The 26,480-nt window shown below is 41.2% G+C and overlaps 1 protein-coding gene across 3 annotated transcripts in view; it reads right to left on the bottom strand.

Annotated features, from left to right (window-relative positions):
* The window catches only part of LOC103527014 (kinesin-like protein KIF2A), an 81,782-nt gene that overhangs the window by 8,100 nt on the left and 47,202 nt on the right, over nt 1-26,480 (bottom strand). For 2 of the 3 annotated variants that reach the window (XM_030468402.1, XM_030468403.1), the window contains exons 10-16: nt 21,101-21,191; nt 20,872-20,935; nt 20,400-20,491; nt 20,022-20,164; nt 19,170-19,374; nt 15,272-15,382; nt 3,886-3,953 (exon numbers count right to left, since the gene is read on the bottom strand). In XM_030468402.1, coding sequence (XP_030324262.1) covers nt 3,886-3,953; nt 15,272-15,382; nt 19,170-19,374; nt 20,022-20,164; nt 20,400-20,491; nt 20,872-20,935; nt 21,101-21,191 — 774 coding nt within the window. Of the gene's footprint in view, nt 1-1,532; nt 1,647-3,885; nt 3,954-15,271; nt 15,383-19,169; nt 19,375-20,021; nt 20,165-20,399; nt 20,492-20,871; nt 20,936-21,100; nt 21,192-26,480 lie in introns of all 3 variants that reach the window. The other variant, XM_030468400.1, reaches the window with a different exon arrangement.

Genomic DNA, 26,480 nt, shown 5'->3' with positions numbered 1-26,480 from the left:
TAGAGGTCCCTTCCAACCCAAATTATTCTATGATTCTATGAAAAGAAGCATGGCCAAGAGGTCGAGGGAGGTGATTCTGCCCTTCTACTCCACTCTTATGAGACCCCACCTGGAGTACTGTGTCCAGTTCTGGGGTCCCCCATGTAAGAAGGACATGGACCAGTTGGAGTGAGTCCAAGGGAGAGATACAAAGATGATCAGAGGACTGGAGCACCTCCCTGTGAAGACAGGCTGAGAGAGATGCGGTTGGTTCATCCTGGAGAAGAGAAGGCTCTGGGAAGACCTTACAGTGGCCTTCCAGTACCTGAAGGAGGCCTACAGGAAAGCTGAGGAGGGACTTTTTACAAAGGCATATAGTGACAGGATAAGGGATAATGGTTTCAAACTGGAAGAGGATAGTTTTAGACTAGATATTAGGAAGAAAATTGTTCCTGTGAGGGTGGTGAGACACTGGCACAGCTTGCTCAGAGAAGTTGTGGATGCCCCCTCCCTGAAAGTGTTCAAGGCCAGGTTGGATAGGGCTTTGAGGAACCTCGTCTATTGGAAGGTGTCCCTGCCCATGCAGGGGGGTTGGAACTAGATGATCTTTAAAGGTCCCTTCCAACCCAAACCATTCTATGAAATCTTACTACTCATTAACTGTCAAGAGGGCAAAAATCAACAAACCCTCAATATTAACTCATCACTAATGAATAATATTTGAAAGAAAAGTTCATTCAGCACCATAAACCTGGCCATTTTTCTTTTTCTTTGCATACAACTCTGCTTTAAAAAAAATTAGTGTATCAGTACTCCACTAGATGTCATAAGTAAATCCATCAAAAATTCTGAGGAAAATAATAATTTGCATCAAGCGATTTCAGAGAATGAAAAGATCCCTTAATTAAAATAATTTCAAAGGTGAAAATATCTTATTAAAATGTTAGGCTCTTGCAGCATGAAAATAGTTTAAAAGATTGAGAATTATTCTGTCAAATAAAAGCCCATTTAACAGAACATTTATGAAAAAGACATAGAAGTATGCAAGTATAGGAAGTTTTAGAACAAATACTTTATTTTTAAGAGGAATTTTTTTTTCAAGTAGCACATATTTACTGCAATGTAAACTCTATTTCATTCATCTTCGAAGTGATAAAAAGTTTTTAAAATATGTATGTATTAGAATTGCTTTATTTTTTAATTAGACATATTCAAATCCCCTAAGCACAGATGTGTCATATTTGGTCCACTAAATGTACAAAGGTGACATCACCATTTTGCTTTTAAATGTATGAGAAAACTAGCAAGCCTGGATACAGAGTGTGGATGTTTAAGGAGGGTGAACAAAATAGTGGGAAGATGATTACAGACCATGCAGAACCATCACCTGCCAAACAAAAAAAATCAACAAAGTATGTGTGACTCAAGGCAAGGGGACTAATGAAGGATTGGTCTGTAAAAGTAAATTGGCAAAAAGAAAACTTCAAAGTTTTAAAATAAAAGATTAAATAAAATCTCTATTTTAATGATTCCATGTATAGATTGAAGTAGACCTGGTGACTGAAGAAGAAAAGTCGTCATACTCATAGGAAGGAGAGAGATCGGAGCGACTGCCACTACCCTGTGAGAAGGGAATGTCCGAAGGACTAATTCCAAATTCTTTTACTCTGCAGCAGCAAAATACAGCAGCAAATGAAAAGAAAATATTCTCATAAACACAGTTAAAATGAAAATTCTTTGTTTAGCATTACTCTTCAATATTTTAAGGATAAATTACTTTTATATTAAAACACAAGTAAGAGTTAAAATATTTAAACCTCCTGCAAAAAGTTACAGATCACTAACAAAACTGAAGAAAACCAGTGCTGCTAATTTGCAGGAGACTATAATAGCAATGCTTTCAGAAGAGCAATTACATATTTCAGTTCATGCAGTTAATAAAGTTTGTTCTATATCAAACATTACATCAAACTGCTCCTTTCAACTTATCAAACCTCTGCAATACTTTTAGTTCTTTACTGCCCCCTATCTTATACTGCGCAGACACTGGTGTTCAGCACCTAAAATATAACTGCACTTTTCATAGAATCATAGAATCACAGAATTGGCTGGGTTGGAAGAGACCTCAGAGATCGAGTCCAACCCTTGAACCACCGTTGCGGTTGCTAGACTATGGCACTAAGTGTCACATCCAGTCTCTTTTTAAATATCTCCAGGGACGGAGAATCCACTACTTCTCTGGGCAGCCCATTCCAATGTCTGATCACTCTCTCTGTAAAGAAATTCTTTCTAATATCTAAACTAAACTTCCCCTGGCACAACTTAAGACCATGCCCTCTTGTCTTGTTGAAAGTTGCCTGGGAAAAGAGACCAACCCCCACCCAGCTACAATCTCCTTTCAGGTAGTTGTAGAGAGCGATGAGGTCTCCCCTGAGCCTCCTCTTCTCCAGGCTGAACAGCCCCAGCTCTCTCAGCCTCTCCTCATAGGGTCTGTGCTCGAGTCCCTTCACCAGCCTGGTTGCCCTCCTTTGGACCTGCTCCAGGACCTTGATATCCTTCCTAAACTGGGGGGCCCAGAACTGGACACAGTACTCAAGGTGTGGCCTCACCAGGGCTGAGGGGCAGAATCACTTCCTTGGACCTGCTGGTGACGCTGTTCCTGATACAGGCCAGGATGCCATTGGCTTTCTTGGCCACCTGGGCACACTGCTGGCTCATGTTCAGCTTCCTGTCGATCCAGACTCCCAGGTCCCTTTCTGCCTGGCTGCTCTCCAGCCACTCTGTCCCCAGCCTGTAGCGCTGCATGGTGTTGTTGTGGCCAAAGTGCAGGACCCGGCACTTGGCCGTGTTAAACCTCATCCCATTGGAATCAGCCCAACTCTCCAGTCTGTCCAGGTCCCTCTGCAGAGCCCTCCTGCCTTCCAGTTGATCGACACTTCCCCCCAGCTTAGTGTCGTCTGCGAATTTGCTGATGATGGACTAAATCCCCTCATCTAGATCATCAATGAAGATATTGAACAGAACCGGGCCCAACACTGATCCCTGGGGGACACCACTAGTGACCGGCTGCCAACTGGATGCAGCCCTGTTCAGCACCACTCTCTAGGCCCGGCCCTCCAGCCAGTTCCTAACCCAGCACAGCGTGCTCCTGTCGAAGCTGCGGGCTGACAGCTTTTTCAGGAGGATGCTGTGGGAGACGGTGTCAAACGCTTTGCTGAAGTCCAGGTAGACCACATCCACAGCCCTCCCCTCATCCACCAGTTGGGTCACCTGATCATAAAAGGAGATCAGGTTGGTCAGGCATGACCTGCCTTTTCTAAACCCGTGCTGGCTGGGTCTAATCCCTTGCCCATCCTGCAACATATCACTGCTGAATTAATTGACTCTTTACTTAGGGCTCTCAGATATTTGCCTGATGTTGGAAAATACAAAATTTGGGTCACAACTGCAGACTGCTAATAAGAATAAACTAGTTGAAACAGAAAGATATATATCATACATAAAAGAAACAGGCTGGCAACTGAATGCAATTTCACCAGGGGGATGAAAAATTGAACTGCAGAAAGGTGAATCATGAAAACCAATTACCCTTAATGCAAGAGATGATGCCTCCAGAGCAAGGGCAAGACTAATAGGAGCATTTCCCATATTCTTTGCAATTCACACAATATCCATCTCTGGATAATAGCTTGAATCCAGTTTCTATTGATTCTTTTGTAATGGTTGCAAAAAGTGACAAAATTAAATGTGATCAGTAATCAGTATTTTGGTTTTAATCTTATTAAGAAATGCAAGTATGCTAAAATTATTAAAATAGTTAAAACAATTATACATCATAGAACAACAATATTCCAAACATTAGTGATCAACAGCTAGTATAGCCATAAGCAACAACTTTTTCTATACCTATTTGCGTATCTCAGTGTATTTAGAGTGTTTTCACATGATGCCATCCCTGGAGAAATTGTAGCGATCTGGAGAAAAAAAGCCATGTATTAATAAATTGCTTTGTATAGATGAAAAGCTAGATGAATTCCAATAATGTTATTTTTTTTAAATCTCCACTTTCATTTCAGATGTTCTACAAAGACTGTCTACTACGTATAGCTGTCCTAATACAATGACATTTTAAGAGAGATGTTAAGTCAGAGCTTCAATTTAATTTTTTTAACCATACCTGAAAAATTAAGAATTCATAGAAATTTCATTCCATTTCCCCATCCCACAGTCTTTAGAACATAATATGTAAATGCAAAACACTAATTGAAAAAAGACTCCTCAAAAAGGGAAATATGCAACTCAGTAGAAAGTAAATCTAACATATTCTGCAGTTACCAGATTACATATTTATGTATATCTTTGTAGGCTGTTCTCCATTCTAGCAGACTGTATACTTATTTGCGATATCTATTTCAGCCACAGCCCAAAACTGTACTTAATAATATTAAAGATTAGCAAATAATATAAAAGATAAGCATGCATGTAACTATTTTCTTAAGTAAAGATTTTTTTTCCTGAACTGGATGTTGTGAAGGATCAGCTCTCAGGACCTGTATTCTGGGAAGTTGTGTGAAACACCACTGTAAGTCCTCCAAAAAAACAAAAGGACTGCCAGACAAAGGACTGCCTGGCACATATGGAAATAACGATCTGCATATGGCCTAAGGTATGCATATGGAGAACACCATAGAGATAAGGATTGAGGAGTAGGGGGAGGTCTGCTCCAGTTGTTCAATCTGATATATCTCAACAAGGATTACTCATTGTTGTGAAACAACTGTTTAAGGAAACAAGCCTAAAAAAGGAGGAGCTGTGGTGGTGGGTTTTGGGAGCTTCACTGACATCAACTCTCCCCCATTGGCTGGCCCAATGCTAGATCCAGGACCTGTGATTTTCTGTTATCTGTCTCTAACTTTTTTTCTCCTACTATCTCACTTTCTCTTTCCTAAAATCATTAAGTAACATAATGCTTACCACATTTTTTTCCAAGGTTGTGTAGCTTGCACATACATGTATTATGACTTTTATGATCAAAATAATCAGCCTTTATGATTGTGAAGCCTCAGCATATATAATAATTGAAGTATCAGCTTATGAGTTATTCCTTCCATAGTTCTAATTAAATCTTATGTTCAATAAAGTTGTGTAATGGCACCTGTTATTGTGTTATCTTTACTTTGTCTTTGTGGGATCCAACATGAACCTCCACTTTACCAACCTTTGGAAGGTAACAGATGTTATCTGTAAATAATACTTCATAGTTAACTTATTATCAAACATATCTGGAAACTATATTGGGCAAACAGGGCATAGCACGGCAGAAGGGTGTAGTGCAGCAGCTTGTACAGCAGTTTGCACAGGCAGAGCAAGCTGAGAAGATGTGTGAGCTAGGTGCAGTCCCCCTCTCTGGCTCAAGAGAAGAACTCAACTAGTGCTCATCACCTACCAGAATGGGACCTAGTAATGGTTTCCACTCAGCAGAAAGCCATCACCAGAAGGATTGTGGCAACCTAGACAGAGCTGCCACTTAAACACAAAGCTGTCCAGGTCTCCAGCTGCAGAGGGGAGCAGAGACAACATCTGTGTACGGTGTGACCAGGTGAATGATCTGCTCAGCCTGATGGCAGAGCTGAAAGAGTAAGTGGAAAGGCTTAAGAGTATCAGGGAGTGTGAGAGGAAGATAGGTTGGTGGAGCAACACCCTACCATCCTGAGACAAAGGAAGCAGATGGATTCGGGAAGTGGTGAAGATAATGTGAGTGATAGAGAAGGAATGTGCAAATGAAGCCACTTTGCTTAACAAAGAGTATGGAATATCACTGGAAAACAGTGGGAAAATACCAAGAGAAGTCAGACTGGGAGGACCCTGGGAAAGGGTCAATAAACCCTCAGTTCAATAAACTTTTGTCTCAGCAAGGAAAAGCTACTGAGTCCGTGAATCAATATGCCACAGATGGAGGGTCCACAAGAAACAGAAGATCCCCTACCCTCTTGCCACCAGGCAGAAGGAGGGGACCTAAGAGATGGGGGAGAATGGAAACAGGTCCCTGTTCAGGGCAGCAGGCATATCCCCTTCCAGCCTCCCCCACTTTCCCAACAGATATGGAGTTGGAACTAGTTCCAATGAACCTTTAAGGTTCATTTCAACCCAAACCATTTTATGATTCTGTTCTTCTCCTACAGTGGGTGGATCTTCCTGCCTTTGCAGGAAGTCCCTTGTAGAGAAACAAGATAAACCAGGTGCCTCGAGTTGCCAAAGAGTGGGTGTGAGTCCACCTGTGCCCGGTTAGGGCAGGCCCCCTATTACCAGGGGGCCAATAAAGGTGGGACACACACCCACAGAGGAAGCTCACTCTGATGTGAGGCAGGGAGAGGCCAGCAGCTTGTTGAGTCTCTGGAGCAAGAAAGGCTCTTCCCGCTACACTTCTACCCTGGAAGCGCTGTGTGGTGGCCGGAGTCCTGGAAGAGACCAGTGGCTCGTCGAGCTTCAGGAGCAAGAATGGCTCCTCCCGCTACATTTGGTGGAGAATGCGGGCACCATACAGACACCTAAAGAAGCAGCAGTGTGAGAAGTTGGCAACAGGACCATTATCCCTGGTTTGAAAAAATGCCTGGGCTAACACTCTCCCTGAAAGGTATGACCAGCAAGCTCTTTGGATTGGAAACCCTTGAGCAGAGGGAAGCCAAGATAAGGATTCTCTCTTTGGAAACCCCTGAGCAGAGGGAGGCCAGGAGGATGGAATCCCATGGTATGGAATCCCACGGAGGAACCAGAAACCCATGAGGAACCAGAAATCTCTTTGGAAACCCCTGAGCAAAGGGAAGCCAAGATAAGGATTCTCTCTTTGGAAGCCCCTGAGCAGAGGGAAGCCAAGAGAAGAGCAGATACAGGAGGGAGAAGAACAACTTTGGAAAAGTGCCTGGGCTGACATTGAACGGTTGCCTGAGAAGCTAGGGTTAAATCCCGTAAGTTATAAGTGTATTTTTGTGTAAAAATCATGTAGTGTGTAAAATCCTGTATAAAAATCCTGTAAAAATCCTGTATGTCTAAATCCTGTATAAGTGTATTCTGTAATCAGTGTTAAAATGTTTGTAAGCTAGGGCAAACCGGGAAAGCTTTGTAAGAAAAAAAAAAAGGGGGGGGGGGGGGGGGGGGGGAAATGTAGAGAAACAAGGTAAACCAGGTGCCTCGAGTTGCCAAAGAGTGGGTGTGAGTCCACCTGTGCCTGGTTAGGGCAGGCCCCCTATTACCAGGGGGCCAATAAAGGTGGGACGCACACCCACAGGAGAAGCTCACTCTGGTGCGAGGCAGGGAGAGGCCAGCAGCTTGTCGAGCCTCTGGAGCAAGAAAGGCTCTTCCCGCTACACTTCTACCCTGGAAGCGCTGTGTGGTGGCTGGAGTCCTGGAAGAGACCAGCAGCTCGTTGAGCTTCAGGAGCAGGAATGGCTCCTCCCGCTACAGTCCCTGCTTTTGCCTTCTGTGAATTGGGTGGTGTGGCTAGAGCCCTTGCCAGTGAAAACTAAAGCCAAAAAGTAATTGAGTACCTCACCTTTCTCCATATCCCATGTAACCAGGTTTCCCTTTTCCTTCTGGAGAGAGCCCACATTTTCCCTAGCCTTCCCTTTACCACTGATGTGCCTGTAGAAGCTTTTCTTGTTATCCTTGATATCCCTGGCCAGCTTAAATCTATCAGAGCTTTAGCTTTCTTAAACTGATCCCTGGTTGCTTAGACAACTTCTTTGTACTCCACCCAGGCTACTTGTCCTTGCTTTCACCTTCTGTCGGCTTTCTTTTTACATCTAAGTGTGTCCAGGAGCTACTGGCACATCCATGTAGGCCTCCTGGCATTCTTGCATGACTTCCTCTTTGTTATGATTCTGTGATTCTATTCTAAATGTGGGAGCTCAATTCAAACAATCCTAAAGATGCACTGTGGGTTTGTTTTCTTTCCCTCCTTCCTTTCAACTATAATTCAGAGTAAGTCATAAACAACCAAGGGCTTTTTTCCCCACATCTTGGTATCTTAAGAAAAAACATTGCTGATTAAATGTTTTTTGAAATTGACATGTGAACAAACATTAAAACCAGGATGCCACAAGTGGTCCTAGTACTGAGAAACTGCATGAAAAAGTAACAGGAAGAAAGAGATTGAAAGGGTTTTCTTATTCTTAAACTGACTGTAGTTATGTGAATGAGAAAATAAAAATATTTCCACTCACTTTCAGATGGGATTTTTTCCTTAATTTAGAACAATATTGAATTTAAAAGGAAGGAATGGAAGCTTTACCATAAATTAAACACCCATATATCATCAATTATTCTCAATGGCATTGTCATGCATTTAAATAGGAAAAAATATTACATCAACTCTATGAAAAGAGTAATAAATAAAAAAAAGAAGATAGCTTGTTAGCACTTTACAAGTGGTAAGGGTGAGAACTTCATGAAACATTCACAAATGTTAATCCTTCTACATACAGAGCAATTCCCAACAAGCTAACTTTCTAAGCTTTCTTTAGCAGTTTGGATACATTGGCTAGAGATGCACAGCTTAGCTTCTCATCCTGAATAGGATTTAAGTTATGTCTCAGTGGAAAGAAATTAATCCTGTGTTTTCATTAGAAAAAAACTGCAGAAGAATAAAAGATTAATCAAAAATACTATCGTAATACCATTTTCAAATTAGAATCATACCTAACATCTGAAGAAATTACTAGGCTGACCTAACAACACGATTTTTATGCTGTGGTCTGCAGATTTCTGTGGCCTCTAGACTAATTCTAAGAAGCATGTGAAAAGTAACTAAAGCAAATATTAACTTTCTCCATAGCAACAACCCTCATAGTGCTGTTTTATATTGGCAGCTAAAAAGGTGTTGGTAACACACCAGTGTTTTGGCTACTGCTGAACAGTGCTGGCATAGCATGAAGGCTGTTTCACCAACATCCCCCCTGCAACCCAAAGGCCTTTAGGCTGGGGGTGGGCAAGAACCTGACTGACCAAAGGGATATTCCCTACCATGAGGGCTGCTCAGCAATCAAAACTAAGACAAAGAAGCTATGTGTGTGTGCGCCTGTGTGTGTGGCTTCATTATTATGACATTTGTCTTCTGGAGCAACCACTATACCAACTGAAACCCATCTTCCTGGGAAATGGCTAGACATTGCCCGCTGATGGGAAGCAGAGAATAAATCTTTTGTTTTCCTTTCCTTCCATGCACAGCCTTTACTTTTGCTTTATTAAACTGCCTTTATCTTGACTCATGATTCTTTTTCCATCTTGTTTTCTTCCTCCCCATCCTGCTGAGGAGGGGAGTGATAGAGCAACTTGGTGTGCATCTGTTGCTCAGTTAAGGTTAAACCACCACAGCTAACAAGCCTAACAGTCTGCATTCACTGTAGTGAGTTTGCATTTCCATAAGGGGAAATGTTAAGGATGCACAAATGAAACCACTGGATGTCTGTGCTTTTAACCATCCTTTCCACAAGCTGACAGAAGAATTAATTTTCAGATTGATGTAAATGCACAGTACACAACTATTCATTCCATCTATCCCAACTACTTCTCCACACAACAGCATAGAGCATATTCTGATCTCTTTGAAAGAAATTGTCTTGAGTTAGCATATTGGTCTTTTGGAAGCAGAAGGGGCACAGGGGTGGCTCCTTTGAGAAGCTGCTGGAAGCTCCCCTAGTTCCAATCCTGGCCTCTGCCCAGGTACAAGCAGATATGGGAAGCTGGATGCACCTCCGTGAGTAACATATTCAAGAAAGGGAAAACAAAACTGCAAAAATATTAAAAAAAGGACCTGCAGAGTAGAGTAGTGTAAGAGAACAGGAGAGGAGAAGGCCTGCGTGGGATAGAGGAGTGTTGTGAATTCCCTGGTTACTGCCTGACCCTGAAGAAGAAAAAAAAAAGCTGCAAATAACTTAAGGAATTTGCCATCTGGGTCATGTTATCTCCTGGTACCAGGTGCCTCTGGTGGGAATGGGTAGATAAGGTTTTATATTAGTAGAAAGAGCACTTTGAGGTGCAAATTGTAGATCAATCAATAGATATCGGAATGCTATAAAAGTGTAGCAAACCATACAATGAAAGATTCTGATTGCGTAGCAATCGGTGTACCCGCCTTTATGTCTTCCATCATATGGTGCTCCATATGAGGCTTTCAAGAAGAAAGTGAAGGACTAGTGAGAATTATGTTCAATTACGGGAAGGCACCCCCCAGTGGGCCAAACGGGAAGGTGAACAAAGATGCGTCTGTCCTTGAGGAAAGGTAATGGAGAATTATAGCCAGGGGAAGAATTAAGATGGGTCAGTCATTGACCTGATACCAGCAGCTTCATCATGAAGTCTTGCTGCACATAGTGAAGGAACAGGGGTTCAAAATAAGCCCCCAGAAATTGACTTTGTTATTATGGATACGTCGTAACTGCCCATAGTATCCAGAATCAGGGACTTACAAAGGTATGGAATGGCAAAAAGTGGGTGACGAATCAACAAAGGTGCAGTCAAGATTTTCACCCAATCATTTAATAACATGGAGAATGCTAAGGACTGCTATGAGTGTATTATATACTCACCCAACTAACTTGACAATGCTACATGATCCATGTCCTGTTGCTCGAGAAGCAGGGCAGTCTCAGAATGCTGGTGACAAGGAAAAGACTGAAAAAAATCTCATGTCGTTTGCCGTGGAAGGTGTGATAACCATAGCCAAGCTGCTTGTCCCTACCAAGGAAGGCGCGGCCGCCACAGCCAAACCGCTTTTTCATGATGCAGTAATACAGACTGGTCTTATCGATATACCTGCTACGACGGATACATTGTTAACTGACTGAAACTTCACACAAAAGCTTGTCAGTAGAGGACTGTTTCTCCAAGGGATGAGGACACTTTTGATCCAGGGGTATTAAATATTGAAAAAGAGCCGAACTTATAGCCCCCCCCTCACCCCTTTAAGAGCTGCCGGTAACTACAAGACATTCTGGCAGCAGCGCATATGAAAAGCGAAGGAAGGAGGGAGGTGGAGACAGAGAGATGTTCCAAATGGGGCACTGTTCTGGTTTGGGCCAGTATAAAGGTAATTTTCTGTCTTGTACTTGTGCTTTCAGCTAAGTCTCTTGTAAGTAGCTGTACTTGCTGAAATTAACAGCAAGTTTCTCACAGTGTCTGCTTCTGGGACTGATAACACTTGATGTTTATAGCTACTACTAGAGACTTGGTATGCAGAACCAAGGACACTGCTCAGTTCTGAGGAACGTTTTGCCCTCCGGAAGGAGAAAAGGAGTAAAGAGGTCACACCTGCAGCCCTCCTTTGGGGAGGAACGGACAAGATAGATACCAGAATTGACCAAACAGAGTATTCCATCCCATACACATCATAGTATAAATTTGATGGATCACGAAGGTCAAACTCCTTTCTGCTTCCCCTTCCAGACTGAATCTATGTTCCTGCCTCCAGTTCCCTACTGCTGCTGACTCCAGGAATTCAGCCTGGACTTTCCCAGGGCTGCCATGCAGCCTTGGTGGTGACGGAAGAGTTATTCGGGGAAAAGGGGGAGGAATATGGTATCAAATTTCCTGTATATTTGTATATATTTAGTAATTTCTTTTCCTTTTTATCATTACTGTTTCATTAGTGCTGTGTACTTTAGTTTCCAACCCATAAGTTTCTCTCCCTTATTGTCTCTCCTTTCTTTATCAGGGAGGAGAGGGGGATTAATAGAGGGCATCTGTTATTCGGCTAAATTGCTGGGCCAGTGTTAAACTGTGACAGGGGTCTCTGCCCCTGACACCTACATCACTGCCTGCACTGACCCCTGCGGCATCGCTTGCGCTGACACCAACTTGTAGAATTAGTTATCTTTACTGTAAAGTTGCTAAGCAAATGAATGTAATCACACATATTACTTGGGAACCATGCAGGGGATTATTTCCTAGACAAGTAAGCCTGAATTATACTGCAAAAGATTCAGAAATCATAGATTGGGGACCCTATGGAATATTCATGAGGGTCGATTCTACCAAGTGGAACAACTATGGATATTCTGGACCCATGTTGCAAATGTATTAAAACCATTCTGGCAGTATGGTCCAAGCTAATCTATGGCAACTGCCATTGCCTTTTCTAAACAGAACCAAGGCTCAGCTTACTCAAAACAAATGCAATCATCCTGTGAATTTCCGTCTTTATGATCACTCTATGTCTACTATCTGTACTACTCATCCTTATGTATATGGGATTACTAATGTAGAGAATTTTGATATTAGAGAGAAAAGAAGCTACTTTGAATTAGCTTTTAGGAATATCACCGTTAAGACATGTATTCAGCCTGAAGATATAAGAAATAATTTTTTAGTGATGCCATTCCAACAAAAGTCTGAACTGTGGTTTCCTGTGAACTTGACTAGGACGTGGGAAAGTGAAAATGGATTAGATCATATCATAAGAGTGTTACACAGCAATGGAAGAGAGGTTAAGAGAAGAACAAGGCGATTTGTAGGTTGTCTGGTATTTGCCGTTATATCAGCGATTGTCATTATCAGTTCTGCAGCTGCTTTGGTCACAGCACTAACGACATCTATTCAAACAGCGCAGGAAGTTAAACATGCCCTGCTAAATGTGATCGAGGATATGCAAATGCAAACAGCAATAGATGATGAAGTTCTGGTGAGACTGGATGCGCTAGAGGCTAGTGTGATTTGGCTGGGTGAACAACAAACTGCACTGCAGACGCATGTAATGTTACAGTGTGATTGGGAATATCATAAGTGAGATCTGGGTGTCACATCTTTAGAATGGAACAGCTCATTACATGAGTGGGATGTTGTAAAAGCTCATCTGCAAGGAGCCTTTGATGGGTCAGTTAAGCACCATCTACAGAACCTAAAACATCAGCTGGAACAACAAGTGCTACAATTACAGAACATGCACACTGACAAGATATGGCAATTGCAGAATAATGATCTGAGTTGGTTAAATCCTAAACAATGGTTCACAGGATTGAATTTGAGGATCTGGGTACTGGGAGGTCTAATGATTCCAGCAGGAATTTTGGTAATTATTGGATTGATTGCTAAAGTGATTTTAAGCACCAGGCCGATGGAAGAAAAGATGGTTCGTTTGGTTCTTTTAAATTTAAAAATTGGGAATTGTAGGAGAACAGGAGAGGAGAAGGCCTGCGTGGGATAGAGTGTTGTGAATTCCATGGTTACTGCCTGACCCTGAAGAAGAACAAAGAGCTGTAAATAACCTAAGGAATTTGCCATCTGGACAATGTTATGTCCTGGTACCAGGTGCCTCCAGTGGGAACAGGTAGATAAGGTTTTATATTAGTAGAAAGAGCACTTTGAGGTGCAAACTGTAGATCAATCAATAGATATCGGGATACTATATAAGTGTAGCAAACCACACAATAAAAGATTCTGATTGTGCAGCAATCGGTGTTCGTGCTGTCATGTCTTCCATAAGAGGATGAAGTGAGAATGAAATGCCATAGAAAAGACATCAAGGTCAGTGAAGAAGGAGGGGGAAAGATGCCCAAGGAGAGATTTCCCCGCAGCCCATGGTGAGATGGCAGGCTGTCTCTCTGCAACCTATGGAAGAGCACAGTGGAGCAGTCCTTGAAGGACCGCACTGAGGTAAATGTGGATTTGTAGCCCATGAAGTGTCACAGGTGGCCAGACATGAAGCAGCAGCCTGTGTGGGATCACAAAGAGGGGCAGATGTGGATCTGCAGCCGTGGGGGACCCTACGCCAGAGGAGGTGACTGTTCCTGAAGCAGACCGTGACTCTGTGGGTAGCGCACACTAGAGCAGTCTGTTCCTGAGGGACTGCACCTGGTGGGAGGGAACCATGTCAGAGGGGTTCATGGACTCTCTCCCATGAGAGAGACCCCATGTCAGAACAGAGAAAGGCTGTGAGGAGTCTTCCCTCTGAGGAGGAAAGAGCGGCAGAAACGTGTGGTGGAGTGACCCTAAACCCCCACTCATCCCCCTGTGCTGCTGAGGGGAAGGCAGGAGCGAAGCAACTGAAATGCCCCTATACTAGACACAGATATTGCTTTGCTAGGCCTTTTGTATAATTAAGTTTAAGAATGTGCTTTGAGTTATGACACTAATTAGAATATTTAAATTAACTGGTGGTAGTGAGGTATGTAGGAGGTGAGGAAGTGTAATCAGAGGAGCAGAAGACACTGGTAAGACGAAATCCTTCTGTAGTTGCACCATCCCTTGGAATGGGACTGATAAGGAAAGTAACATCTGGACAGACTGAGTTTCGGGTACATAAGGATAATGAGGACAAAACAAAGGATGGACTGAGCTTGTGTAAAGACTGAGTTCAACTAGCAGCCACAGTGATTAAGATTAGGCTTCCACTAGAGGAAGTAAATGACCCCCAGAGAGACTGATTTTGGAAATAACCGCCAGATACCAGAGACCGCACCATAGTCTTTAACTAGTATGATGTAACCGTTGGTGTGTTTATGCTAATGAATAGGTATCTCATGTTATAAAAACCACTTGAAGCTTTTGTCTTATGGACCACACATGGTGGAGAAATCCCCCGTGATTCTCCAGTGCTGCTTAGAAAGCATACCGACTTAACAGTAACAAAGTGCTGTTGAGGTGAATTTCTGTTTCACAATTCAGGTTCAGGAAGAAGGGAGAGGTGGGAGGGAGAAACATATTTAGATCTGGTTATGTTTTCTTTCTCCTGATAGATTTAATTAGGTTTTTTTCCCTTCCTAAGTTGAACCTGTCTGTTTCTTGCCTGTTACCATAATTGGGGAATGAAAACCTCACTATCCTGGTCTCAATTAATGAGGTGGATTTTCTCCTCCCTGTCCCATGGTGGGGGAGGAGCAAGTGGATGCCTGGTTGATACCAACTGGGCCTAAACCATCACACCAATTCTAAATTTGTTTTTGTCATTTCAAGATTGTAACACCAGTATACTTCCAGTCAACTTCATCTTTTCCAAAATTATGATTCAGTCTTCTCATCTAATTAAGACATTACTTATAACAAACAAAACCTCAAGCTAGAAGTGCTTCTAGCTAGAGAACTAGAACAAGCAAGAAAAAAGGTTAGTAACAAGTGATGAGAGAAAGTAATTGGAAATGTTACTGCTGAAAGACTCACTCCAAATATCATGTCAGTTAATGTATAAACTTAAGTCTAACACATTACCAGTAGCAAGTGACCAATTCTAAACATAAGATGCTAAATTCCCAGGTTTTTTTCTCTTTCTAATCGTTAAAACATACAGTTAACTAAACAAACTTACCATACAGGTACGGGAGTTTTCTCCTATGAATGAATCTCTCAGCACCTGAGTAAGTTTACTTGCTCTGAATGGTGTATGAGGCTTATTTCGGCCTAAGGCTCTAATGCACTCCTGAAAGAACAAACAAGTTTATATTTATTCAGTCCATGTTAAAGAAAAATACATAATACAAATAAAACTCAAAATCAGAAAATATATGCCTTACCTATGCTGCTGTCCTCTAAAATATCATTAAAATTTAGTATTAAATCTTGAATTCAAGAAGTGTTAGGCTTTTACCTCTTGTTTAGTTCAGTAGAGAGATAGGAACTTAAAAAGCACTTAGGAACCTAAAAGTCTTCTGAATCTCATTTAAAATATTTACATGTATTATGTCCCACAAAAAATTAAGTGTTGATGTTAAATCTCCAGATTAACCACTATTTCTGATTATGATCTGGAAAAGCCTGAATGACCCACAGCTTCTGCCAGCAGAAGTGTGGACAGTGACTCACGTTAACTCCATCAGTTAAAAGCAGTAGCTTTGATTCTGGTTCTACCACCGACTTTCTTTACAGCTCAGAAGAAAACACTGGTGGCCAAACTTTCTGAAAGCTTCCACAGGTCATAAATCTAGTAAGAACAGCTCAGTACTGATGTACTCAGTACTGGAAGTTGCTTGAAAAGTAAGTCATTCCCTGTTTTAAAATAGTCTTCCTTTGAAAAAACAGGGATAACTTCTCTTTCACTCACAAGGGCATGGGACAAAACTAATATTTGCAATTGGTTGGAGAGTTCCAGAGAGGAATACTCTACAGAAGTAAATATTAAGAAATTACTATAGAAGTTACATCAGCAACCAAGATTCCACTAATCTAAATATTATTTCTGCCCACTCAGAGTTTTAACATAATCTAATTAATTACTTCTTATATAAAGAAAGCTTAAATTTCAATTTTGATTTTGTTGTCATGTTTTGATCATTAATTCCCATTTCTGGCTTTTCCTTAATACTTTGTGTACAGATATCTCTTCAGGTTCAAGGCTTCCTTGGTACAGTTTTAACACTCATCTTGATATAGACTGCCATGATATACAACAGAAAAAACATAAAAGGCAGTTTTTAACTAAAGGGATTGTTTAAAAATTCACCAGCTGAATTTTATAGAATGGACACAGCTAAGACTGAAAGTCTGAAAGACTGAAGCTTGTTGAATGTGAATCTCACATGCAAATGCTAAAAAGGACTCAAATACTTATAGGTGAGCAAGGCAGCGCATTCCTTGAAATTTTTTAATTGGTTTTGTACATTACTACTATACTTAGGTAAGAAGAAAAGCAGATTAGACAGGAATGGGTTTTCAATGACACATTACAAACTAACAAGTGTAACAAATGTGTATGTTGAATTACTGATTGTCCTGGTTTGGGCCAGGATAAAGGTGATTTTCTGTCTTGTACTTTTGCTTTTAGCTAAGTCTCTTGTAAGTAGTTGCACTTGCTGAAATTAACAGCAAGTTTCTCAGACAGTGTATGCTTCTAGGACTGATAACACTTGATTATAGTTACTGCTAGAGACTGGTATGCAGAGCCAAGGACACTGCTCAGCTCTGAGGAAAACAACCAACAAGTTTATTTGACATACTGTAATGATAAACTAATGACACTGTAATGATTTTGAGTTTGCTCGCTTTTGAAAAATTAGAATTGGATTTTCTCCTTAATACTAAAAGGATCATAGGAGGACACTGCCAGCTTCTAAATTAACGGAGTTTTTAACTACTTCTGCTTTTCATCACAGCACAGAAAAAGAGGTAACAAAATGATAACACTGCTCCCATGTAGACATTACAGAAATAATTTCCTGTACCAAAAATCTGAACAGTTTAAGACAGTAATGACATCCACATGCAAATAGCAAATCTTACATTAGGACCAAAAACCACTCCTCAGACTAGTTTAATTCAAACTTGACAATAACTTCAAGGGTATGAATACAGATGGAAGAAAGCTGTGTGATTTTGGGGGGAGATGGAAAACTAAAATTTTACCGAGAAACATTTACATCTTCTTGTACCACTGTTTAGATCTCTGCAAGACCTCTGCTTATTTTTATTTCCCTTTCCCCATAAAATTTAGATCACAACCACTAGTACAGCAGCAGAGCCTTTCACCACAATTAAAAAAAACAAGTTGTATGATAATGATCCACGTATGTTACGTGGGTGCACTGAAGGCACGAGCCAGCATAGAATCAGCAATTAAACTAAAAAATACAAAACCAAATCAACTTTATTCAATTATATTAGGAAACAACCGATAATGTAAACACAATATTCTTTGCATTATTTATTTTGATACTAAATCAAAACAGGTCAGTTTTGGAACTGCTGCTTCCAATTTTTCAACATGACATACAATTTTGTAATAACACATTACAATTTTGTGGCATTTTGCAAGATCTGCTTAGAGTCCAATACAAGTCTTCTCCCAAGTTTATATTGGGATAAAAAAAGTAAGCACAGTGATTTTCAGGTTTAGATTCTTTATATAAAACCACAGTGCTGATGCAGAAAGTAGTAAACCTAAGCAAAGTTAACTAATCTCAGAGTTCTAGGACATTCAAAACTAGTTTCCCTAATTGAGACAAAAAATTACTTTCGCTATTTAGACTGAACCTTTGAACATTATTAAAATAAATTAAAACATCAAAAAGACTCTCATCTGAATGTTTACATAATTTCTTAGTTCTCTTAATGTGTTCTGGATTAATGTCTGAAAAATCTGCAAAGTGATTGTATCAGACAATTTGCTATAAAGAGTAGTGAAAAAATGTATTCCAACTTTCAAGGTTTATTTTAATTGCTTTGTTAATTCTTTCCAGATATAGTACTGTTGTGTTGTTTCCTTATTTAGTTAATTAACACTGACACAGAATCTGCTACAACAGTAGCTTTTACTTTTTTTTTTTAATCTATTCTTTTTAAAAAATTTTTTTTATATATATATATACACTGAGATCAGTAAGAATATTTTCACAGTTAGTATTTCAGGCCTCAAGTACCAAAATAAGTCATGTCTCCTCCCATTTTAGGCATATACCTGAAAAGTGTTCAAATTCAACTACTGGGGATTTTGTGGTTTTGTTTCTGTTTTTTTTAAAACTACAAGAAAAATAAAACCTCAGTGTTTCTGCAGTGTTTCTACTTGGCAATTACCAAGTGTTTTTTCAGGCACTTATAATGAAAGGTTGAAAGGTTGAAAGACTCAATAGTCCATGCAGGCTATTGAGCAGCTATCCTTTATTGCAGCACTGGGCCCACAGGGGATCACTCCTCCTAATGCGCCTGCCAGCAGCATTCCAATACATAGCTTTTATGCAGATACAATATACATATTCATGGATTTCCAAGAAACTAACATATTCATAACTCTTCCAAGAACTCATTAACATATGATGCCACTTGTTCCTACATGCGCGTTACAGCCTCCTGGTGGTCTCCAAGCTTAGGGTGGTTGTTTCTTCATCACCATGACCAGTTGCAACACTTTTCTTCATTATCTAGCCTTCTGAAACTCTAGAATTAGTTCTACCTAGCTTTGTTGCTTCTGTCTACTTTAGCATCCTTGAGGCCTCCTGTTTTCTGTTCTCAGAGATAGACTCGCTATGGTAACCACATTCCATTCTATAATACACACCCACTTTATTACTCTACCTCTGTTAGTTAACTAGTAAGTTTTCATTATATTCCCTTAAACTACTGCTTCAAAAGGAAAAAAATCAATACATTATTTTACCCGTCACATCAGTAGACAATGTCGACAAGCAAAGCCTGCAAAAACACTCACTTTAATAGTCATTGCTATTATATTTAGAAAGTTTCCACCTACTCAAAGGTAATGGAAATATTTCAGTTACCTTAAGTGCTAAAAGGCTCTTGTTAATTTCAGCACCTTCCAGTCGTGTCTGTCTATCTGCACTGGAAGTATCTGCTCCTCTTTCATTGCCAGCCAAATCAATAAGAGAAAATTTACCATGCAATTTCCCTTTACTTCTGAGAATAATCTGAAACACTGCATGGCTTCGAGATGAGTGTGCATTTGCAGATGTCTGGCCAGATGTCCTTTAGCAAAAAGAAAGGAAGGAAGGAAATAGGAACAGGTGAAGGACCAAACATTAAACACACTACCCTCAGAACAACATTTTTCTCAGGGCAGAGTCCCATCTTTACTCTAATAATTTGATTGTGTCTAGTTTTACTTATACTATTTTTTCAGTTCCTCAAACAAAAATGGTAGATTAGTAACATTTTACCTGCAAGAATAATCAGATATCCAAAGATTTCAGACCATCAGAGATTACATGTAAAATTCTGCCAATGGCATTGTTATCTGATCAGGCAGCAGTCTATGCACAAGGCTAATTTTAAAAACATTTAAGATGAATCTTGACAAAAAAAACCATACTTTGTCATTAAATATCAAGGCCATTTAGAACCGAAGAATCTGATAGAATTCCAGATTATAAATTATGTGAATTTAAGTGAGTAAAATGTTTAGTTATATAAAGCATGCAATTCAAATCCTGTAGAAAAATCAGTTTGTATTTCTCTCTAGCAGAGGCTCTAAGACTGGCAGATTCCTTACTTGCAGCTAACATTATAAAAAATACCACTGCATATTAAAAAGCCATAACTATGAAGAGAGAAAAAAAATGTTGTTCCAATTCTTTAATTTATTATGAAAAATTAGCAGAAGCTATGGGAGATACCTGCAGCTGTTGCCTATTTCAATAAGCTTAAGAACATCTTCAACACATTTGACTTCCCGTTCCTGCAATCCCACCACCTGGACTTGCTGTTTACCATCTTCTAACACTCTTAATTTTGTCTTCCTGTTCAACAAGTCAAAAACCTTGAGGGGAGGGGGAACAGAACAGTTAAGAGGAGCTTTAAAAGACATTGTTGCTTCAAATCTCATATCAAAATCTGCAAAGCATTCCATGCACAAACATGATTGGAAAGGAAGTGTAAAGAATTATTTGAAATAAAGCTTTCAATACAAAAAGGAAAAATAAGATGTGATAAGCTCACAGTCCTGTTTGTGAAAGAGAAATTCCACCTTCCTCAGAAAAAGATCAGGTATTTACCTTACCACTGTAGATCTCAAAAAATGTTGCATATACTTGAAGTTCCAACTTCTTATAATTTGGCTTCTTTAGCATTAAAAAGACATCTCGAGCTGTGAGTACATTTCCAAAACAAACAAAAAAAATCCAGTTGTGTATTTTCATTTAGTGAAGACTCATTAGTGCATAACAGTCTATTTTAGAGCATCTCTCATATTTTGCAAGTGTAACAGATTGGGTCAGTCAATCAAGTAAAATCACTGCCATTTAAACTGCCACATTAAGTTGGAAGATCCAGAAGACCCCAATCATCAGTAATATTTCTTAAATTTTTGAAGTTATATACATATATATTTACTGTGTAAAGACTACACACCTAAGAACTATTTTTTATTTTACCAAAACTCCACTGGAACATGTTTGTACAACAGGAAGTAGAAATGTATTGACCTCAACTAATTTGCAAAAAGCCAACAGAATATTAAAGTCTCACCTGCGAGTGCATATATTCCTTTAGAACAATCTTGGTTCTTTCCTGAAAAGTCACCACCCATAGTCTAAATTTAAAAAACAAACAAACACAAAAAAATCCAACACTATAAAGATCAGAACTGTATTATATTACAGAACTGTAACTTACATATTTGTTACTTATTAGAATTTATCAAAATGTACTGCACATAGAAAGAAGTGCATTGCTGACATGTAGAAGAAATACTTACATGGGTTTTTCCACTGCCTGTTTGTCCATATGCAAAACAAGTGGCCATTCCCCTTTCAAATATGGTCTCCACTAATGGTCGAGCTGTAAACCTTAAATGCAAAAAACAAAAGTACTTTAGAAGCTTAATTACTTTAAGATGCCACACTACTACAAGGGCACTATAAATTTAAAGGCCACAGGTAACAAAACTAGTTCTGTACTTTGAGAGGCCAAAGGGCATCCACATTAAATCCCAAACTAAAGAGGCTACCAGCTCTAAGGCATTAACATGTCCTAAACAATTAAATGAAAGCTACAAGGTGTCTCATTTATTTCACAATGATATATATTTTCAGGGCCTGAAAGAGAATAATATTTCCTTGTTTTAATGATGCAACACAGCACAGCCTTCTACATAGAGTTTGGAGCTCGCTCAAGAAGACAGCATTGGAAGATACGGAAGTAGGAGAGTGCAGCAGACAAATATTTAAAATTTGCCTATATAAGAATTCCATTACAGTTTTGGTTTGTTTGGTTTTTTGGTGTGTTTTTCTTTTTTTCATGGTGGGTTTTTTTTTCCCCTAAATGAGCTTCCAAGACTGTCATGGTTTGGGCCAGGATAAAAGTGATTTTCTGTCTTGTACTTTTGCTTTCAGCTAAGTCTCTTGTAAGTAGTTGCACTTGCTGAAATTAATAGCAAGTTTCTCAGACGGTGTCTACTTCTAGGACTGATAACACTCGATGTTTATAGTTACAGCTAGAGACTGGTATGCAGAGCCAAGGACACTGCTCAGCTCTGAGGAACATTTTATCCTCCAGAAGGAATAAAGAGGTCCCACCTGCAGCCCTCCTTTGGGGAGGACCGGACAAGATAGATGCTAGAATTGACCAAAAAGAGTATTCCATCCCATATGCGTCATCCTCAGTATAAATTTGAGGGATCACAAGGGTCAAGCCAGCTTCCTGCCCTTCCTGCCTTTCCTGCTCCCCTTTCTTCGCCCATTCCCTGTTTTGCTTCGGCATCCTGGGAGGATTCTGTCCATTCGTCTGCCTGGGGTCCTGATCCGTGCCAGCCCATATCTGTGTGTTCCTGCCTCCAGTTCCCAACTGCTGCCGACTCCAGGAGTCCAGCCTGGTCTTTCCCAGGGCTGCCCTGCAGCCTCGGTGGTGACGTGAGAGTTATTGGGGGAAAAGGGGGGAAGGAACGTGGTATCAATTTTCCTGTATATTTGTATATATGTAGTAATTTTTCCTATTTATCATTACTGTTTCATTAAAGCTGTGTAGTTTAGTTTCCAACCCATAAGTCTCTCTCCCTTATTCTCTCTCCTTTCTTTATTAGGGAGGATAGAGGGATTAATAGAGAACATCTGTTACTCAGTTTAATTGCCGGGCCAGCCTTAAATCGTGACAGATTTACTGGCACCCAACATGGGGCCCGAGCTAATCGGCTTGAGTCCAGTTTAAATTTTGACTAATTTACCTGAATAGTTTGAATTCCAACTCCAGTGAAAGAATGGCTTCGCTGAGTGGGAATCAGACCTTTTTCTTTGGAAATTTTACAGGGTTGGAGATTAAACCAATCATGCCGTACCTTTGGTATTTAGGGTATGTGATATGTATTTTTGCTGACAGAATGAGTGTTAATATGTGGCTTATTTTTGGTAAGCGCTGCTTGAGAAAAGTAGTTGTGATATGGTCTGCAATACCAGTATACAGTGCAGTACATGGTGCAGTGGTGTTTCATACAAGGATTAAAAACTTTGTTGGTAATTATATTTTCAAGCCTTCTTTTGAGGAAATATACCACTCTTGGGCTGAGTTCACTGGATTCTAGTCAAAATGGCATTATGCTTATTATAGTTTTGAACCTCCTGATTGTTGTAGTCAATGTTTTTCAGGTGTCTGTGAGTATTCTCATGTGTTATCATATGTTGGTGAGGAGTAAGACAACTACAATTAGGGGAATGAGTACAACTCGTAAAGAGAGCACCCCCACTTTTGCCTCCGCAGCTGCTTCTCACCCCCCCTCATGCAAGGGCACAACTCAGATACGGCCAGCGAACATCACCAGCATATCTGCTACAGCTACAGCTGCAGCTGCTGCCTCCACCCCCACAGACACTGCTGCTGTTCAGAAAGCGAGCCCTGCTGCTGCTACTGCTGCAGCCGCCACAGCCTCTCCCCCTCAGCCAACCAGCTACTTGTTGATCCTGTAACTAGGAGAAAAGGAAAACAATGGAAACCAGAAATGAGCCTTAACCCTTCAAGGTCTGAGCGAGAAAAACAGGTGATAGAGGAAATAGAGGATACTGCCTCTCCTCGTAGAGCAGCTAGAGCAGACTCTAAAGCAGAATCAGCTGAGGAGGACTCAGACTCAGAATCTGCTCAGTCCTATTCCATGAGGGACTTGCGTACTCTGAGAAAAGACTATAGCCGTTTTTCAAGTGAACCACTCCTCTCTTGGTTACTCCAATGCTGGAATGATGGGGCTGCTACCATAACATTAACTCAGAGGGAAGCCAGGCAGTTGGGATCCCTGGCCAAAGATGCAGGTATTGATTGGGCATTTGGGAAAAGGGATAGAACCACCAGCCTATGGAGACGACTCTTGTCAGCTGTAAGGGAGAGATATCCCTATAAAGAGGAAATAGACTGCCCACAGGTCAAAGCACGCACACTTGAAAAAGCTATCAGGTATCTGGAAGAATTGGCTGTGCGAGATATGATCTATACTGATGAAAACATTGAAGATCCTTATCACATGCCATGCCCTAGACCTATGATGCAAAGGTTTGTGGATGCTGCACCACCGCCTTTTAACCATACACTATCAGTAATGCTATGGGTTCCTGGAGATATGGATGGAATTGTGGGTGATGTGATTAAAACAGCACGAGAATGTGAAGATGCTGTCATGGCCCCTCGTCGGGCCTGGGTCTCAGCTGTAAAGAGAACAGCTGAGAAACTGCATTCACCCTTTTTTCCTCAGATAAGCGGAAGTCATCGCATTGCAGCCATTAAGAGGAGACACCCTCCTATGAGACAGAATCAAGAGAAACAGAATTCAGCAAGAGGAATCCTATGGGCACTCCTGAGTGAGTATGGAGAGGACATGAAAAAGTAGGATCAGAAACCTACTGCTGTCCTACAGGACCAAGTATTTAAGTTGCTGGGTAAGGCGAAGGCAAAAGGAGGTCCTTCTGAAAAGAAGGCTGCTCAAGTCTCCAGTGTGGAGTTACCCAATCCAAATATGCAGGTGACTCAAGATCCCTGCACATCAGGTGTGAATACTGGGGATGCAAACTCCAGGAATGCACGTACTGACAATGTTGTATGTGCTCAAGCTTAGAGGTGCCCTGCCTCCAGCCAGGTGGAGGAGAGGGACAACCGAATTTATTGTATTGTGTGGATTCGATGGCCTGGCACATTAGAGCCACAAAAGTATAAAGCCTTGGTGGACACTGGTGCACAGTGCACCCTAATGCCATCGAATCAGAAAGGGACAGACTCCGTCACTATTTCTGGAGTGACAGGGGGATCTAAAGAACTGACTATTGTGAAGGCTGATGTGAGCCTCACTGGAATAAAGTGGCATAAACACCCGATAGTGACTGGTCCAGATGCTCCATGCATCCTTGGCATAGACTACCTCAAGGGAGGTGACTTCGAGGACCCGAAAGGGTACCGCTGGTCCTTTGGTATTGCAGCTATAAAGACTGAAAATGCAGAATGGCTGCATGTTTTGCTTGGCCTTTCAGATAAATCCTTTGTAGTGGGGTTGCTGAGAACTATAAACCAGCAGGTGCCAACTGCTACTTCAATAGTGCATCGAAGACAATATCGCGTCAATAGAGATGCTGTGATCCCCATTCACAAGCTGATTCGGCAACTAGAGAGCCAAGGAGTGATCAGCAGGACTCACTCACCCCTCAATAGTCCTATATGGCCAGTGCAAAAGCCTAATGGAGAGTGGAGGCTGACAGTGGACTATCGTGCCCTAAATGAGGTTACACCACCGCTAAGTGCTGCTGTGCCAGACATCCTGGAACTTCAGTATGAGCTGGAGTCAAAGTCAGCCAGATGGTATGCTACTATTGACATTGCTGATGCATTTTTTGCTATTCCTATAGCACTAGAATGCAGGCCACAGTTTGCTTCCACCTGGAGAGGTGTCCAGTACACTTGAAATCGACTGTCCCAGGGGTGGAAACACAGTCCTGCCATCTGACATGGACTGATCCACTGTAGTGTAACAAGGCAACCAGGTGCCCCTAATTGCCAGGGAGTGAGCATGAGCTTGTGTCAAGCCCACCTGTGGCCAATTAGGGTGTGCCCCCACTGCGCATGAGCAGGACCAGGGGGCCAATAAAAGGTGAGGCCTGAGACACAGGTGGGGCTCACTCCTGAGCAAGTCAGCAGAGAGATCAGTCGCTCTCAGAGCAACAGCATTGATCCAGGCTAGTCAACCCTGTGGCTATAGGCTCGGGGCGCTGTTCGTGAGTCTCTGCTGGAACTCCTGGTTGGACCTTGAAGCGCCGTACCCTAAAAGAGGTTCGTCTTGCTACAATCCACGATACCCTGGAAAAGAGTGGAGCTCCAGAACATCTGCAGTACATCGATGACATCATTGTGTGGGGTGATACAGCAAAAGAAGTCTTTGAGAAAAGTAAGAAGATAACTGAAATCCTTCTAGAGGCTGGTTTTGCCATTAAAAGGAGCAAGGTCAAGGGACCTATGCAAGAGATACAGTTTAAGTGTCAAGATGGGGGTTAAGTGTCAAGATGGACGTCGCCACATCCCAATGGATGTGATTACCAAAATAACGGCTATGGCCCCACCAACTGCCAAAAAGGAAACTCAGTCCTTCATAGGAACTGTTGGCTTCTGGAGGATGCTTATTGCTGCTTATAATCCGATTGTAAAACCTCTCTAAGAGGTTACCTGGAAAAAGAAAGACTTCAAATGGGGCTCAGAACAAGCTGCTTTTGAAAGTATTAAACAGGAGATTGTGCAGGCAATGGCCCTTGGACCAATTCGAACAGGGCCAGACATTAAAAATGTGCTCTACACCAGAGACGGAGGTGATGGTCCTACATGGAGCCTCTGGTAGAAAGCTCCAGGAGAGACTCGAGGTCAACCTCTGGGATTTTGGGGTCGAAACTACAAAGGCTCCAAAGCCAACTACACAGCCACTGAAAAAGAGATACTGGCCACATACAAAGGAGTTAGAGCTGCTTCAGAAGTGATTGGTACTGAAGCACAGCTTCTCCTGGTGCCACGATTACCTGTACTGGGTTTTATGTACACAGATAGAGAATCTTCCCTTCATCATGCTACTGATGCTACCTGGAGTGAATGGATTGCCTTCCTCTCACAGAGAGCAAGAATAGAAAGAC

The sequence above is a fragment of the Calypte anna genome, chromosome W (genome assembly GCF_003957555.1).
Source record: "Calypte anna isolate BGI_N300 chromosome W, bCalAnn1_v1.p, whole genome shotgun sequence".
In the NCBI taxonomy this organism is placed as follows: Eukaryota; Metazoa; Chordata; class Aves; order Apodiformes; family Trochilidae; genus Calypte; species Calypte anna.
This window is presented reverse-complemented; position numbering and strand designations above follow the sequence as displayed.